The sequence below is a fragment of the Panthera leo genome, chromosome F2 (assembly GCF_018350215.1).
Source record: "Panthera leo isolate Ple1 chromosome F2, P.leo_Ple1_pat1.1, whole genome shotgun sequence".
In the NCBI taxonomy this organism is placed as follows: domain Eukaryota; kingdom Metazoa; phylum Chordata; class Mammalia; order Carnivora; family Felidae; genus Panthera; species Panthera leo.
The window spans coordinates 82,086,404-82,103,961 of NC_056695.1; the positions used below are offsets into that span (position 1 = coordinate 82,086,404).

The following is a 17,558-nucleotide window of genomic DNA, read 5'->3' on the forward strand; positions in this document are numbered from 1 at the left end:
ACAAAGACACCAGGGTGCGGTGAAACCTGGTGCCTGCTGTGTGTTGTGGTTACCATCACCTCTGAACCTCTGCACGAACGTTTCTGGGGCAAGCTGGCACCCGGCCATTGCTCAACGAGAGGGTTGGACCGGGTCCAAGCTGCAGGGTTCTCAGAAGTGAGGGATTGGGAAACACAGCCCCATCTGAGATAAAATTCAGGAGGGAGGTGCCGCCTAGCAGGACAATGGCTTGGAGGCGGACAGCGTAGAAGCGGGGAGTGGACGGAAGCCGGAGACAAAGGAGGGGTACCTGATGGCCGGTAGGGTAGAGCACAGAGCTCTGTTGCTAGAGACCGGGAACCTTGGAGAAGCCATTTTCACCTCTCCTGCACATGTGCACACACACGCACGTGCCACACCGATCCACCCCAGTAAGCTAAGCAGTGCCACCTAGTGGAGAACCGAGTTGTTACACCAAGCCCATCCAACTGTGCCAACCAAGCTCAGGCCCCAGAGGACCAGAACAAGTCTCTTCCCCTGCTTAGTGCACGGACTATAAAGTGCTTCATAGTTTGACTTCTGGGGGAAACTGGCTGTAATTTCATTCGGATTTCATTCTATTTCTTGGTTCATCTATTTGGGGGGTATTTTTTTTTTTTGTTTTTTTTCTTTTCTTTTCTTAATCTTGGATACAGAAAGAGAAAAAAATTATTTTTATTTTCCATTTTTGTAAAATTTTTTAAAACTTTTTTACTGTATTTTTTTGTAAATTTTTATTCTATTTTACCTTCTTCATTTCATTTAATTCTATTTTATTGTATACATTTTTAAAATTTTTAAACGTTTTCTTTTTCTTTCTTTTCTTTTCTTTCCTTTTTTCCTCTATTCTATCAAGCTTCTTTCAACAAGCAGACCAAAACACACCTAGGATCTAGCTTCCTTTATTTGATTTTTTGTGTTGCTTTTAATTATTTTATTTTATTAATTCTTTTTCTTCCTCCAAAATGACAAAAAATTCATCCCAAAAGAAAGAAGAGGAAGAAATTACAGTCAGGGACTTAATCAACACAGATATAAGCAAAATGTCTGAACGAGAATTTGGAATCACGATATTAAGAATATTAACTGGGGTTGAAAAAAGCATAGAATCCCTTTTTGTGGAGGCAAGAGAAGTAAAATCTAGTCAGGACAAAATTAAAAATGCTATAACTGAGGTACAATCTTGAATGGATGCCACAGCAGCAAGGATGGATAAAGCAGAGCAGCAAATCAGTGATATAGAAGATAAAATTATGGAGAATAATGAAGCAGAAAAAAAGAGGGAAACTAAGGCAAACGGGCACGATATAAGAATTAGAGAACTCTGACTCATTAAAAAGGAATAACATCCAAATCATAGGAGTCCCAGAAGATGAAGGGAGAGAAAAAGGGGCAGAAGGTTTATGTAAGCAAACTATAGCACAAAATGTCCCTAAGCATCCATCTTCGACTCAGGTCATGATCTTGAGGTTCGTGAGTTTGAGCCCCACATCAGGCTCTGTGCTGTCAGCTCAGAGCCTGGAGCCTGCTTCAGATTCTGTGTCTCCCTCTCTCTCTGCCCCTCCCCTGCTTGTGCGCTCTCTCGCTCTCTCAAAAATATATAAACATTAAAAAATTAAAAAAAAAAAAGAATTTCTCAAACAAAACTAAAGGAGTTCATGACCACTAAACTAGCCCTGCAAGAAATTTTAAGGGGGACTCTCTGAGGGGAGAAAAAAAGCAAAACAAAACAAAGAGACCAAAAGTAACAAAGACTAGAAAGTGCCAGAGAAAATCACCAGAAACTCCCACTCTATAGGCAACACGATGGCAATAAATTCGTATCTTTCAGTTCGCACTCTAAATGTCAATGGACTAAACACTCTAATCAAAAGACATAGGGTAACAGAATGGATAAGAAAACAAGATCCATCTATATGCTGTTTACAAGAGACCCACTTTAGACCTAAAGACACCTTCAGATTGAAAGTAAGGGGATAGAGAACCATCTATCATGCTAATGGTCTACAAAAGAAAGCCAGAGTAGCCATACTTATATCAGGCAATCTAGACTTTAAAATAAAGACTGTAACAAGAGATGAAGAAGAACATTATATCATAATTAAGGGGTCTATCCGCCAAGAAAAAAATCTAAAAATTGTGAACATTTATGCCCCCAACAAGAAGCGCCCAAACATATAAATCAATTAATCACAAACATAAAGCAACTCATTGATAATAATACCATAATAGTAGGGGACTTGAACACCCCACTTACAACGATGGACAGATCACCTAAACAGAAAATCCACAAGGAAACAATGGCTTTGAATGACACCCTGAACCAGATGGACTTAACAGATATATTCAGAACATTTCATCCTAAAACAGAGGAATATACATTCTTCTTTTTTTTTTTTTAATGTTTATTTATTTTTGAGACAGAGAGAGACAGAGCATGAACGGGGGAGGGTCAGAGAGAGGGAGACACAGAATCTGAAACAGGCTCCAGGCTCCGAGCTGTCAGCACAGAGCCCGACATGGGGCTCGAACTCACAGACCGCGAGATCATGACCTGAGCCGAAGTCGGCCGCTTAACCGACTGAGCCACCCAGGCGCCCCCAGAGGAATATACATTCTTCTTGAGTGCACATGGAGCATTCTCCAGAATAGCTCACATACTGGGACACAAATTAGTCCTCAACAATTACAAAAAGATTGAGATCATACCATATATATAGTTTCAGACCACAACGCTATGACACTCGAAATCAACCACAAGAAAAAATTTGGAAAGACAACAAATACTTGGAGATTAAAGAACATCCTACTAGCCAGGAAGTTAAAGGGGAAATTTAAAAGTACACGGAAGCCAATGAACATGATAACACCACAGCCCCAAACCTCTGGGATCCAGCAAAGGCATTCATAAGAGGAAAGTACATAGCAATCCAGGCCTTCCTAAAGAAGAAAGAAAGGTCTCAGATACACAAGCTAACCTTACATCTTAAAGAGCTGGAAAAAGAACAGCAAATAAAACCAAAAAACCAACAGAAGACAGGAAATAATAAAGATTAGAGCGGAAATCAATGCTATCGAAAACAAACACAGAGTAGAACAGATCGATGAAAACCAGGAGCTGGTTCTTTGAAAGAATTAGCAAAATTGATAACCCCCCTAGCCAGTTTGATCAAAAAGAAAAAGGACCCAAATAAATAAAATCAAGAATGGAAGAGGAGAGGTCACAACCAACACAGCAGAAATAAAAACAATAATAAGAGAATATTATGAGCAATTATATGCCAATAAAATGGGCAATCTGGAAGAAATGGACAAATTCCTAGAAACATATACACTACCAAAACTGAAACAGGAAGAAATAGAAAACTTGAACAGACCCATAACCAGTAAAGAAGTTGAATGAGTAATCAAAAATCTCCCAAAAAACAAGAGTCCAGGGCCAGATGGCTTTCCAGGGGAATTCTACCAAACATTTAAGAAGAGTTAGCACCTATTCTCTTGAAGCTGTTCCAAAAAATAGAAGTGTAAGGACTACTTCCAAACTCTTTCTATGAGGCCAGCATTACCTTGATTCCAAAACCAGACAAAGACCCCACCAGAAAGGAGAATGACAGGCCAATTACAACACATTAAAAGAATTATCCACCACGATCAAGTAGGATTTATACCTGGGATGCAGGGCTGGTTCAATATCCGCAAATCAATCAATGTGATTCATCACATCAATAAAAGAAAGGACAAGAACTACATGGTCCTCTCAATAGATGCAGAGAAAGGATTTGATGAAATAAAGCATCCTTTCTTGACAAAAACCCTCAAGAAAGTATGGATAGGAGGATCATACCTCAAGATGGTAAAAGCCATATACGAAAGACCCACCACTAATACCACCCAAAACTTAGAGCTTTCCACCTAAGGTCAGGAACAAGACAGGGATGCCCACTCTCGCCACTGTTATTCAACATAGTATTGGAAGTCTTAGCCTCAGCAATCAGATAACACAAAGAAATAAAAGGCATCCAAATCGGCCAGGAGAAAGTCAAACTTTCACTTTTCGCCCACGACATGATACCCTATATGGAAAACCCAAAAGACTCCACCAAAAAACTGCTGTAACTAATCCATAAAGTCTGTACAGTTGCAGGATATAAAATTAATGCACAGAAATCGGTTGAATTTCTATACACCAATAATGAAGCAGCAGAAAGAGAAATCAAGGAATGGGTCCCACTTACAATTGCACCAGAAAGCATAAAATACTTAGGAACAAACCTAACCAAAGAGGTGAAAAATCTATACACTGAAAACTATAGAAAGCTTGTGAGAGAAATTGAAAAAGACATAAAAAATGGAAAAACATTCCATGCTCATAGATTGGAAGAAGAAATATTATTAAAATGTCGACACTACCCAAAGCAATCTACATATTCATGCAATCCTTATCAAAATAACACCAGCATTCTTCATGGAGCTAGAACAAACTATCCTAAGATTTGTATGGAACCACAAAAGACCCCGAAGAGCCAAAGCAATCCTGAAAAAGAAAACCAAAGCTGGAGGCGTCACAATCCCGGACTTCGAGCTGTACTACAAAACTGTCATCTTCAAGACAGTATGGTACCGGCACAAGAACAGACACTCAGATCAATGGAACAGAATAGAGAACCCAGAGATGGACCCACAAACGTATGGCCAACTGATCTTTGACAAAGCAGGAAAGACTATCCGATGGAATAAAGACAGTCTCTTCAGCAAATGGTGCTGGGGAAACTGGACAGCGACACACAGAAGAACGAACCTGGACCACGTTCTTACACCAGACACAAAAATAAACTCAAAATGGATGAAAGACCTAAACGTAAGACAGGAAAATCCGTCAAAATCCTCGAGGAGAAAGCAGGCAAAAACCTCTCTGACCTCGGCCGCAGCAACTTCTTACTCAACAGCAGCAGAGGAAAGGGTCTCTATCTAAGGCAGCCTGACCTAGAATGAGGCAAAGCATTCCTAAGCTCATGCTTGTCTGAAAAAGCAAAGGACTGTCCACAGGTGCTTTGAAGTGACGGAAAATACACTAGTTCCAGTGGTGGGCACCTTCCAGCATTCTGAAAAATCACTGATTTCTGTCAACCACTGCAGCCTGAGACCGAGCATCCAAGCATGGGCCACAATTGCACAGAGAGAGAGAGAGAGAGAGAGAGAGAGAGAGAGAGAGAGAAGAGAACCATTGGCTCAGTTATGATCATGTGACATTCAGCATCACATACTACTTGTATTGCAAGACGTCGTTCGTTTGTCAAGTTAAAATCTATTTGAAATGTTTGCTTGTCTTGCGGAACACTTGCAGAACAAGTTCCTTGCAACCCAAGGTTTTACGTACTTTAACCTTGTTCTGGCATCTGCTTTGGAGGCTCTGAACAAATACACCAAACCACACATGGCCTTGGCCTGACCCTGCCTGGCCCTAGAAATGCTCTAAAGAGAGACCCCACCTCCTTCCTGCCTGAGCTCCCAAACTCGCTTTTTTTTCCTTTTAATTTTTTACTTTAATGTTTATTCATTTTGAGAAACAGACAGAGCGTAAGACAGGGAGGGGCAGAGAGAGAGGGAGACGTAGAATCCGAAGCAGGCTCCAGGCTCTGAGCTGTCAGCACAGAGCCCGACGTGGGGCTCAAACTCACAAACCGCGAGATCCTGACCTGAGCCGAAGTCAGATGCTCAACCAACTGAGCCACCCAGGCATCCCTCAAACCTGCTCTTTGACTCAAGGTAAGCCCTGAGTCACAAGCCTGGACCCTGAACCTGGCTGACCCTCATTCCTGGCTACACGCTGCCTTATCTATAACCCCAGCCTGAGCGCAATGTTGGACCAGGCCACGGTCATCAGAACTTCATCCTTGGCTCAGACCCGGTCTCCAGAAAGACGCCAGACTTTTTAAATCCACCTGTGTTTATTTTAAACACTTTCCGTAGTGGGTGGACAGGACCCCAAGGGGTCTCCAGTCTGGGGGGACTGCTCCCAGCCCCTCCAAAAGGCTGTGTGAGCCAAGGCCTCTCTGAAGTGGCTAGGTGGAGGGCCTTGAACGGCCCAGAGAGGCTCAGTCACAACAGAGGGGCTGTTTCTCTGCATGTTCGGTCACGCTCTCCTCATTCGAGCCCACACAGGGCACGGGGGAGCGTCTTGAGGGCTCAGTCTAGTGGGGTGCAGATGTCGGCACCCCACACCTGAGCCCACAGGTACCATCCCAAGCCTGTGGTGTCCCGTGGGGCGGTCAGGAGAACCTCCTGGAGAAGGTTCAGGTGAGGTCTGGCAGGCTAGCAGGGGTGAGGGTGTGGGGATGCGGGGACAGGCCTGTGATGAGTGGACACATGATGGAGGCTGATGGGCTGCCGGGCAGGGGTGCCAAGGAAGGCAGGGGAGCCCGAGCCAGGCTGTGCGCAGAGACAGACACCTGGAGAGCAGGCAGCCTGCCAGGGCAGCAGCTCCCCGGGCTGGGCTAGTTTCACAGTGTCCCCAACCAGACCCCAGCTCGGGAGCCCAGGTGCCATCCAGGCTGAGGTTGGCGGAGGTGGGGGCACACTCCTGGGCGCTTGGAGAGCAACAGGTCTGGCCTGAGTGGGGACGGATTCACCCAAGCTGAAACAGTACTCGGACAGGAGGCGTCTCCATCCTCTTGCCTCTCACGTGGCCGTCGTGGCCCTGGGCCTGGAGGATTTGTGTGCAGGAGAGGGGGAGGGGGCTTGCTCACAGCATCTGGTACCGGGCCCAGGGGCCCCCGGAGCGGAGCCTCTTCTGCGGATCGCTCCCCCCACCCCCCACCCAGGATGAACCACAGAGCAGTGCGGTGCCTGCCTCAGACCTAGGTACCCTGCGGGCTGGCTTGGGGTCAGGCACAGCCGGATCCCAAGCAGCCCCAGCGCCCCACGACGCTCCGGGGCTGGAATGGACTGCTCGCGTAGACTGGTGGGGGTCGGTGGGGACCCGCGCGGCGCCAGAGGCCCAGGCGGAGGAGACGCGGGAGGCGGGGCGCCGGCGGTGCGCGGGCCAGCAGCGCCACCTGTTGGGCGGACACTTGAGCCGCGGCGACGACGGCTGGCTCTGGATCATTCTGCAGCTGCCCCAGGTCTGCAGGGACAGGGCGGCTCGGGCAGGGTTGCAAGACTCTCAGAACCGCTAAGTACCCCAGACTCCTGGCCCTCCACCCATCCATTCCCCTCCACTCCGTCCTAGCACCCACAGCCTCTCTAGGACCCCAACCTGGCCAGCGAGCTGGGTCCTTACCCTGGAACAGGGAGTCCAGCAGGTCCTGGTTGACCCGGCTGGGGCTTGTGTGATGGACGAGGAAGCCTGGACCAAGGCAAACCAGTGAGTGCCGGCCCCAGGCCCCACCGGGGGGGGGGGGCCGGTCCAGCTCCCAGAACTCTGAGTTCGAGAGACAGCGTGACTCCAGTCCTGCCTCACCTAGGAGCACAGCAGCTGCCCAGCGCAAGGGGTCCTGCGGGCTCCGCAGGTAGCCCTGGGTCTGGCTCAGGAAGCTGGGTATGTGACTCGGGTACTGCTGAACCTGGGGACAGACAGGCTTATGGCAGTATGGAAGGGCCAATCCCATATGGAGAGAAGGTGGCAGAGGTGAGCCCAGGAGCTGGGACCCCCTGGCAAACCCTCAACGCACGGCATCAGGGCCTGAGGTCTTAGACCTGCCACCACCTTGGCTGGGAGAGTGGCCCTGGGGTACACGGGACCGAGTGGGTGCTCCCCCTACTGACCAGGCAGTGGCAGATGCGGCTTAGGGCCTCAGGGCTGTCGTAGTGGGCCACGGTGACCATCTCCTCCAGCAGGCCCCAACGGAGGGCGTGATCACAGCGGGCCAGGGTCCACTCTGAACTCTAGGACGGGCGAAGGGAGCAGGGGTAGGGGTCCAGGGAGAGGCAAGAGGTGGCTGGGGTGTAGCCAGGACGAGGGGTGGAGGAGCCCAGGGCAGGTGGTCCAGGAAAGACCAGGAAGCTAGGAGCCCTTGACACCTGCACCTGACGTCCTTGTAGAACTCTTTGGAGTTGCGCAGGGTGGGGATGCAGAAGGCTGGATGGGGACAGCAGCGGGACAGTCTTGGGGGGCAGCTGACCTCAGCGGCGTCCCTGCTGGGATCTTGCAGGCGCAAGAGCAGCGGCACGAGGCTCTGCAGCACCAGCTTCCGCAGGGGGCCGCGGAGCCCCACCTGGAGCCCGCCCCGGCCCCGCCGCACCAGCGTCCCGAGAAGTCCGACAGCCGAGGCGCGGACCGAGTCCCGGGCCTGCGTGGGAGGAAGGGGTCAGGGCACACCGGGAACCCAGGTCCAGGGAGAAGGGCGGTCTGGCAGGGGGTCCGGAGAGGCCTGAGGCCGGGCGGGCTGGAGGGGCGGGGAGGCAGCCTGGCGGGGCGGGGCTTACGTCGTCCAGCAGCGGCGGGAGGCGCGGCCCCAGCTCGGCGCTCAGCAGCCGCACGGGCGCCCGAGGCCGCAGCAGGAGCCGCCGCAGCGCGCCCAGCGCGGCGTCCACGAGCCGCGCGTCGCCCTCGCCCAGCGCGCCCAGTAGCGCGGGCAGCAGCTTGCTCACGTGCCGCACCTGTGGGGGGGGAGGGGGGGGCTCGTGGGCGGCCCCTCGCAGGCCCCGCCCGGGCCCCGCCCCGGCCCCGCCCGGGCCCCGCCCTTCACCTTCCCGCGGCTCAGCGCCAGGTGGCCTAGGCCGAGCAGGCCCAGCCAGCGCACGGTGGGCTCGGGGTCGCCCTGCCAGGCGCGGAGCCGCTCCAGGATGACCTCTTCCCGCAGAAGCCCTGCCGTGGGCCGACTCTGCAGCAGCTGAGCGGGGACGCGGGGTCAGCATGCTCGAGGTCCCCAGGCACCGCCCAGAGGCCGGGTCTACGGTCACCCCTCACCGCCCGTGTGGACGCAGGCTCACCCCGGTGAAGAAGGCCATAGCCGTGAGGCGCCGCGTGTCGTCGGCGCTGCGCAGCCGGGGCAACAAGTTCCCGAACAGGCCTCGCAGGTGGTGGTCCGCGTGGGCCACCATGGCACTGGGAATGGAGCGGAAACGGGCGTTCTCCCTCCTCTGGGCGCCTCACCCCGGGAGACGTCTCCGCCCGACCCCCCTCCTGCCCCTGCCTCTTCCCCCCCCCACCCCCTCCCCAGCACCTGGCCAGCAGCAGGACGCCTTCGAGGTGGGTGTGGGCTCCCACCAGCCTCCTCCAGCCTCCAGCCTGTTCCATGCACGTGACCACCATGCGGCCGCCGTCCCCCGTGAGCAAGGCCTTCAGGGCCTCCACAGCGCAGCTGGAGGTGGGGGCAGGCAGCGAGGGGGGCGGGGGGTGAGGGCCGGGAGGGCACCGGCCCAGGCCTCACTCCGCTCTGGTGTGTGCCCTCACCTGGCGTGGCTGTGTGGCGGCCCTCGGTCCGATGGGGTCCAAGCTTTGGGGGTGTCAGGGGAGGACGCGCGCCGCGCCAGCTGGTGCAGCTGGGTGACCAGCACGAGCAGGAGGTGTGGGTAGAAGCCCCGAGTGGCGCCTACGCAGCCGGACACAGCCAGCATCTCCCCAAGGGCACGAGTGGCCTGTGGAACAAGCAGCCCATCTCAGGCTCTGGTGCAGGGAGCAGGGACCAGGACAAGCGGCTGATGCTTGAGGAACATCATGCATGCGCTGGGCGCCCCCCCCCCGGGGCCCCAAGGGAGTCACCTACCGCCAGTGCCTCAGGCTCGGGCCCGGCTCCGTCCTTCAGTGCCCACAGCAGCTGTACCAGCACCTGCCCATTCACGCGCTGGTTTCGGCTCAGGCTGCGCCACAGCTCAGCAGCCACCCTGGGGGTGCGGAGCGCCCGAGACTCGGTCTGATGTGGGGGGGTCCCCGGGGCCGGGTGGGAGGTGGCCACTGGGACTCCCGCGTGGGAGAGTAGGTAAACCCCCGCCCCCCGACACTCCACCCCCAAATCCCAGAGAAGCAAGATAACCAGCATCTGTGCAGAAATAGCCTGCAACCTTAACTGCCTGGCAGGGACCGTTCAGAACCTGGTCGGGCCAGCAACCCCAAACAGACCCGATAGTGGAGACGATCACTGTGGAGAGTAAAACCAGAGAGAACTTCTCCTGGGGCAGGGTAACCACAGAGCCAGGGGCTCCAGGCTTGCTGACCCCACCTGGGAGCTTACCCCCAGGCTGGGCTCCTAGTGTGACCCGGAAGGAGAAGGCAGGCCCCCGAGGTTTTTTGGGGGGGGGGGGGTAGGTGGAGGGCGGGAGTCACACGGAGGGAATTGAGGCCCTCTCCACAGCCTGCCCCTCCAGGACCAGACTGCTGCCAATTTGGAAGAGGGAAGGAAGCTGCGTGGTGCCTCGGGGCGCGGGGCTGGCCTGGGCCAGGCGGCTTACCGGTCCGGGGGCAGCGAGCTGGGCAACAGCGCACACACCACCTCCCGAGCATGCTCCAGGGCCAGCGCACTCAGTACCCGGAGGGCCGCCTGCCGGGGCCTCCCCTCGGCCAGGCTGGGCACCTGTGCCAGCAGCCCGCGCACCAGGGCATACACCTGGCGTGAGGGAGCCCGCGTCAGTGGGAGACTTTCTGGACCCCCCTGGGCAGGTGCCACCCGAAGGGAGCGAGCTTGACAGGCTGCTCACTGGGATCCCCCAACCTGAGGACTCCACGGCAGGAGCCTGGGGGCAGGGAGGGGGTGCTGGCTCACCTGCTCCTCCAGACGCTCCCCCCGGGCCTCCAGGGCTGAGGACAGTGTGAGGGCTGTTGCCTGGGTCCCCGCAAAGCCAGCCTCTTCCAGGCAGGCAGCCGCATACAATGCCAGGTCAGCCAGGGCCCCCTCCTCCCAGGAATTTGGGGGGTCCTAGGGCAGGGTGGGTGGGATGTACGAAGTCCCCTTGCCTCTCCCAATTCTCTTCCCCAGCACCTCCCCAGCCTCCTCCCTGTGGTCCCCTCGGCCCCCCTTCCCTTACCACTCACCTGATAGAGCCCCTTGGGGGCTGGCTCTTGCACCCTGGGCAGAGAGCAGGGCACAGGGCGGGCTGTGGGGATGGCAGTGACACCCGTAGGCTCTGCCTCAGGTTCAAGTTCAGGTTCAGGCTGAGGGTCAATGGAAGAGGGTCCTGGGGGCTGCCCCTGGTTGGCCCGGATCTCTTCAGCCAGAGCTGTCAGGGTTAGGGCCCCCACAGGGCCCCCCGAGCCCTGCCCCATACCCCCCAAGCCATGGCTGCCGCACACCCCAAGCTCCTCAGCTGGACCCAGCCTACGGCACCTGCCACTGGTTCTCCCCGGAAGTCATGCGCGGGCCTGACCTAGAAGCTGGCCCTGGGCAGACAGGACCCGGGACAGGCGTGGTGGCGCATGCCTGTGAGCTCATGCTCTGTGCGTGTGGGGGGTTGGGGAGCCGCGCCGAGGCGTCCCCGGGTGTGGCACACAGCAGGGGCTTGTGAAGGGCCCTCCTGCCCTTGCTGCTGGCAGCGAGTAGCCAGCCTGATACCTGAGCGTCTGGGATCTGGCTCAGCCCACCAGGGCCTTGGGGAACGGATAAGAGCCCTGGCATGCGGATCTGCAAGGAGAGGGGGAGAAGGGCCCTTTACCCCTGACCTGCAGCCCCTCTGGGCGGGGAGACCTCATGGAAGTGTGCCCAGCCCTGAAGAAGCCCCAGCAGGGACCAGAAGTCTGGGCCCAACCCTAAGTTAAAGCCTTGCCTGATTCAGCCCTAAAGAAGCAGATGTGTCCAGGCAGGGCCTGGGGTCAGGGACTGGGCTGTCCCCATTGCATTCCCACGGAGCCAGACATCTGGGGGATGAGGAAGGTTGGGAGAGCCATCACCACCTCCCGGCTCAGGCAACCTCGGGGTGGAGCAGAGGCCGCCTCCCAGGTGCCCTTGCTGGTGACTGCCATTGTTGAGGTGGGTCCCCCGGGTCCTGGCGCCTGGGAAGTGCGCATCTGAGAAGTGTTGACCTGGGGAACCTGGGGCGGGTGTGTTCTGCCATGTGGGTGTTCGTGAGTCTGTCTCTCTCGAAGCCTCTTGCTCCCCAGGGCCTCTGCCCTAAATTCTGTCATCCTCACCCAGTGACATGGGCACTGCCCTGAGCTTAGGGATCCAGAAAAGCCAGTCTGGTCAGATACCTGGAGAGGCGGAAGTGTTCTAGGAAGCACCCCCGGGAAGCCCGCTCCCCTCCACACGCCCTCACCTGCCTTTGCCACCTTGTGCCGGACCAATCAGAGGCGCCCGGCACCCCTGCCCTACATCCCCCAGAGCCTAGAACGTCTCTCGTGAGTGGTTTCTCCGGAACGCAAGTTGCCAAAGCTGCCAGAAGCCTGACCAGCTTCGTGTGCATGAGGCAAGGCCAGCCCAGCACCCTGAATCTCTTCACGGGCTCTCATGTGCACCCCTGAGCCTTTCTCTCTGCAAGGCTGCTGCATCAGGAGCCAGCTCCCCTGGGGCCCAGGCCCTGCTGACCCTGTGACAGATGCCAGGGCCTGGAGAGAGCCGGCTGGGTGCAGCCCGTGAGCCCAGCGTCCCCAGTGGCAGAGTCCTGCAGGCCTGGCCACAGCGGTGGCCTGGGACACCTGCACTTCTTTGGCTTTGGAAGCTGGGGTGCCCTGCTGACTTCTCCGGGGTGGGGACCTTGGTTGGCAGGGGAGTCTGGGGCCGTGCCTGGATACAAGACCCTCTTTCTGGCACCCGTCCCTGCCCTGTGGCTCCCCCTCCCTAGTTGCCTGCAGCAACTCCAACAACTCTTGGGTGGGCACCAAAGCCTCCCTTTCCCCATAGCCTTGTCCCCCCCACAGTCCAGCTTCCCAAGCCCTGGACACTCCCCAGCCTTGGCCTAACTCCTTGCGACCTTCAGACCTCAGCACAGGACAGCCTCCCCACCCTGGCAGAGCCTGGGCCTCCCCTGGGAGCATGAACCCGTGCTCTGACCCCAGACTCCAACCCACCCTTGGAGGCCCTGGGGGTCAAGTGAGTGGCAGGCTGAGTGAAGAAATGACACGGGACAAGTTGTGCAGGACAGTGAGTGACTCATGTTGATTCCAGGCAGTCTCCACCACAGTTCTCACCAGGACCCTCCTGTACTCAGTCGGTGCACCAGGGCCTGTAGCCCATCAGACAGCGCCACCTACAGGGAAAAGAGAGAATGGACGGGTGGCTGTAGGGACAGAGGGCACACAAGGCGAAGGGACAATGATGTGGGGGGGCGGGCATCTATCTACCTGGTATGGTGCGGGCTGTTCCAGCCGCTTGTGCTCAGGGTTCAGGCGACCCAGGGACAGCTGGGCAAAGGCTCTAGATTCAGCCAGAGATGGGAGAGGCCCACACAGCTGCGGGGAGAGGGAAGGGGAGAGGTGAGAGAGGCCCATGAAGCTGGGGGAGCGGGAAGGGAGAGGCTGGGGCAGGAGCAGGTGCCAGGGCTCAGTTCAGGCTCATCGTGCAGACTGAGGGAGCAGGTAGAGGCAGTTACCTGTCCCTGCTGAATGCAGAGTCTCAGCAGGGGCTCCACGTGGGCAGGCCTCACAATACAGGCTTCCTGGGCCCCTCGAGGCCAGACCCTCAGCTCCTGGCCAGGCTGGGGTGGTGGTTCCTCTGCCAGCTGCAGCACATCCATCAGCAGAGACCCTGTGTGTGCAGCAGGAATAAAGTGGGGGGCCTGGGGACTCGAGGAGGAGGGCCGTGGGGAGTGGGAGGGGCCTCACCATCGGAGCCCAGGAGCCGGAAAGCGGCCTTGCTCCCAGGCAGTGTCTGTTTCTCGGGGTCCTCAGTCAGCTTCATTCGGGGCTGACCTCCCACAGACACCAGCTGCAGAGACAAGTGCTGGGACCATGGGAATCTCCCCCCAAACCCATGACCCCTCTGGCCCACTCCACTGGACCCCAGACCCTGTCTTGACCTTATAGACGCAGCCCAGGGAAGGCTGGCGGGGGCAGGTGACCACGGTCGTGCCGATGCCAATGACGTTCACCTCACTGCCCTGGAGGAGGAGGGACAAGGTGGCACTGAGCTTGGTTGACATCTGCAGCCCCAGAGCCCTCCTAACCACCCCTGCCCCTGCTCCCCACTGCCCGCCACCTCCTGGGCCAGCCGGGCCAGCTCTTCCTCGTCAATGTTGTTGCTGACGGCGATGGGGACTGATTCCAACCAGGGCATCTGGAACCTGTGACGGGTGGACGGCCCTCAGGTGCTCCTGCCTCACCTGGTCATTCTCCATTCTCAGTTATGCACCTCCCCCCACCCTCCCCACCTGAGAATTTGGCCTCAGCCACATGGGCTCTCCCTTCTGTTTACAAGCCCCTGGGTGAACCACTCCCCCGACCTCCCCCCAGAGCCCCGATGTCTCCACTGTGGTAGCCGCCAGATCAGAGCTCCTCAATTTGGGAGGAGCAAATCCCTCCCTCCCTCTGCCCCATCCCAACACTCCTGCCCCCAACAGGGTCTCTCAGCAGGCACAACCCCTCCCAGGGAACTCACTGGGCCGAAACGGTCCTGAAGACCCTACGAATCTCCTGGGCCTGCTGCAGAAGGTCACCGCTGTCCAATCTTACGCCCACGGCTCGGTAGCCCAGCTCCCCCAAGGCTAAGGCTACTGCCAGAAAGTTAGGAAGACCACTCCTGCCAGCAAGATGAGAAGGGTTGGTGGAGGGGCCATAGGTGTTCAGGCAGAGCCCACCCAGGGGGGTGCCTGGGCCTCACCTCTGCACACTGTAGGTGTCCAGCAGGCCCTGGAAGGCCCGGGGGAAAGCCAGGGCATAGGCCACGAAGGCTGCCCGCTCCCCCCGGTGGGGCTCCTGCACCCCTAGCCCCAGATGGGCACACACGCGTCCCAGCCATGCCTCCACACGTGCAGCCAGGTCCACCCTGGGGCCCTGACTGGCAGCTGGAGCCAACATCTATGGAAACGGGTCGGCGAAGGATGGACAACCCTTAGTGCATGAGCAGGGTGAGGGCTGGTTCCCCCAGGCTGAGGTCTAAGCAGGGGTAATGCCTGCCACCATCTGCCAGCTTCTGAGCGTAGGACTGCAGCTACCTGCTAGGGTGGCTCAGATGGGCGGGGCATGGCAGTCCCTCCTTCCCCTGGGCAAGGACTGGCTTCGGGGACTGCCCTCTGGAGGGCAGCGGAGGAGAGAGGGATGCTAACCGGGTCAGGGGGCACCTCAGCGCCCGAAAACGAAGTGACGAAAGAGTGAGCCAAGGTTCCAGCCAGGGGCACGCCCCGCAGCTGTCCTGCGAGCACGTTGCTGCTGCCATCGAAGCCTGCATCAGGGGCCAGGAGGGCGGGGGCGTCAGTCGGGCGTCAGACTTGGCTAGAGGGCTTCTGGCAGGCCTCCTCCTTCCCTGATCCCTGTCTCCCTCCTTGGGCTCTTACCGCCCAGGTAACTGTAGGTGGAGGCCGTAAGACCTCCATCGGGGCCCTGAGCTCGCCGCAGCCCCATCTCCAACAACCGCTTCGTCGGACCCGCGATCAGGCGAAGCCGCGCAGCGTTGGTGGCGATGAGGCTGTGGGGGGCAAAGGAGCAGGGGACCTGCGGTGAGGGTCCGGAAGTCACCGCGAACCCCGGCCCTCTTTGAGGCCCTCCACAGTGGGAGCCGGAAGCCGCTCTCCAGGGCCCTGCGCTCCACCCACAGAGCCTAGGGGCCCCACCCCACCCACGGAGCCACGCCCCTCCCAAAGGCCCGCCCCCCCCGGAAGTCGCCGCTCTTTCTCCCGGGGCCCTGCCTTCCCCGGGCTCCTCCGGCCGGCGGCCCCCCCCCCCCTCCACCTGGCGTAGCTGACGAGGCAGAGAAGTGGCGTCTCCAGCAGTTGCACCACCAGGAGTGGCCCTGACACCTGTAGCAACGGCACCTGCGGGGAGGGTGGTCAGCTGGGCGCCGCCCGGCCCGCTCGGTCCCGCGCCCCTCTGCCCCCGCTCACCCTGCACTCACGCTGGGGAAGGCGAGGGAGCCCTCGGGCAGGGCCCGCACCGTCACACCGGAGCAGTCGAGGGTACGAAGGTGCTCGAAGAATGCGGGATCCGTGTCGGAGGGCAGCACCGAGGCCAGAAACTGCACGTCTGGGGGTGACAGAGGCCCTCGTGGGCTGGAGCCAGCGCAGGCCGTGGGGACTCGTCGGGGCTGGGACCGCGGTAAAGAAAGGGGCCTGTAGGGGGCCTTGGGGGGCCTTTGTTGGGCCATGGAAGACTCTCGTCAGGCGAGAGTCTTGTCCGGGACTCATCAGGCCTGGGGCGGGGCGGGGGGAGCTGGCTTAGGCGGCAGGTGGCCTGGAGGGGTCGGGGACTCGCCAGGTCGGGAGTTGGGGGTGGGGTGGGAAACTGTCCTGGCGGGGTTGGTCTATCTAGGTGGCAGGTGTCCTGGGGGTGTGGGGGCTCGCCTGGCCGGGGTGGGGTGTCCTGGCAAGGGCGGGTCATCTAGGTAGCAGGTGGCCCTGCGGGTCGTGGGGGGCTCGCTGGGGCCCGAGGAGGTGGGATGTCCTGGCGGGGACAGCTCATCAAGTGGGGGGCGTCCTGGCGGGGTCGTGGGGGGGCGGCCGGGAACGGCGGGGCTACTACCTGCGTCCCGCAGGCGGAAGGTTCGCAGGAAGCGCACGCAGTCGCGCAGCCCCGCGGCCAGGGCGAAGGCGCCGCCGAAGGGGCAGCGGCGGAAGTAGAGCTCGAACTCGGCCTGGTCCCGCGCCCGGCCCGCGCGCCAGTAGCCCAGCGCCATGGTGGCTTGGTAGAGGTCGGTGAGCAGCGGCCGGGCCGCCGCGCTCGCCTCGGGGTCCCGCTCCGCCGCCATTCCGCCCCCGCGCCCGGACTCTGGCCGCGCCCCGCCTGGCCCACGTGACGCCGCTCCCCACGCCCGGAGCCTCCCCTCCCCCGCCGCGGAAACGGGCGGGGCGGGTCAGCGGAGGGGCCCCTCCTCCCCTTGGGGCCTGGTCTGATCTGGGGTTCCCCCCACCCCATCCCACCCCACCCCACCAGCCCGCGGAGGGGTAAGTGGCGGTGTTAACTGCGCACCAGCCCAGGCCCAGAGCAGGGCAGCAGGTAGAGGGGATTCTAGAATTTGCTCCAATTGGGCACGTACGTGGTGCCACACCATACGGCTTAGGGAACCAGTGGGGTGCTGACAAAGAGCAAGGGGGTGAACGGGTAGCCTGCCGGGTCCCCACCATCAAGGGGGCCAGTCCATTCCCCTTGTGGCTCCACACCCTGGAGGACAGCAGCCGTGACAGGCCACAGCCCACACCATTCATTTCTCCCCAACTGTGAGGATGGTGGTCTCTCCAGCCACACTGGCCAGCAGTCCTGGAGAGAAGCCACTAGTGGCCCAAATACTGCCCGCGCAGGACAGTGGGCACGAATTAACCATGGGCCTGTCCAGGGTCCAGGTCTCCAGCGAGGGAGGGATCGGCCGCATCTAAGGAAAGCAGCCCAGCTTGTCCCTGGATGTGGTGGGAGGCCTGGCAGGTTTCACGCAGGTCAGACCTGGGGGGCCCATGTAGTCACAGCAGCAGGGCCCGGTCAGCCACTGGGACCTTTGTTCCTGGACAGTTTCAGGCAGACACTTTAGCCC

The 17,558-nt window shown here is 58.3% G+C and overlaps 2 protein-coding genes across 2 annotated transcripts; both read right to left on the reverse strand.

The window, feature by feature from the left end:
• Window positions 1-6,817: 6,817 nt before the first annotated feature.
• Window positions 6,818-11,232, reverse strand: MROH6 (maestro heat like repeat family member 6). The gene is given in 15 exon segments (XM_042923809.1): window positions 6,818-7,141; window positions 7,298-7,363; window positions 7,478-7,580; window positions 7,783-7,902; window positions 8,139-8,306; window positions 8,443-8,616; window positions 8,706-8,849; window positions 8,950-9,064; window positions 9,183-9,320; window positions 9,413-9,597; window positions 9,726-9,843; window positions 10,408-10,562; window positions 10,719-10,871; window positions 10,988-11,202; window positions 11,205-11,232. Coding segments are annotated over 15 exon segments (2,121 nt in total). The 3' UTR covers window positions 6,818-6,902.
• Window positions 11,233-12,643: 1,411 nt separating this feature from the next.
• On the reverse strand, window positions 12,644-16,869 carry NAPRT (nicotinate phosphoribosyltransferase). The gene is made up of 13 exons (XM_042923808.1): window positions 16,556-16,869; window positions 15,933-16,060; window positions 15,770-15,852; window positions 15,376-15,506; window positions 15,148-15,263; window positions 14,703-14,899; window positions 14,481-14,621; window positions 14,082-14,166; window positions 13,903-13,983; window positions 13,709-13,811; window positions 13,477-13,631; window positions 13,229-13,336; window positions 12,644-13,134 (listed from the first exon to the last, which is right to left on the reverse strand). The coding sequence occupies exons 1-13, from the start codon at window positions 16,779-16,781 to the stop codon at window positions 13,072-13,074; spliced, it is 1,617 nt and encodes a 538-aa protein (XP_042779742.1). The 5' UTR covers window positions 16,782-16,869; the 3' UTR covers window positions 12,644-13,071.
• Window positions 16,870-17,558: the final 689 nt, after the last annotated feature.

What these genes read in the sequence shown, in the direction of transcription:
- NAPRT (XM_042923808.1), bottom strand. Translation starts at nt 16,781, where the DNA reads ATGGCGGCGGAGCGGGACCCCGAGGCGAGCGCGGCGGCCCGGCCGCTG. An exon ending in CTGAGGTGCCCCCTGACCCG is followed by an intron (nt 14,900 to 15,147) that starts GTTAGCATCCCT and finishes CCGTTTCCATAG; the next exon opens with ATGTTGGCTCCAGCTGCCAG. An exon ending in TCTGCATTCAGCAGGGACAG is followed by an intron (nt 13,337 to 13,476) that starts GTAACTGCCTCT and finishes CTCTCCCCGCAG; the next exon opens with CTGTGTGGGCCTCTCCCATC.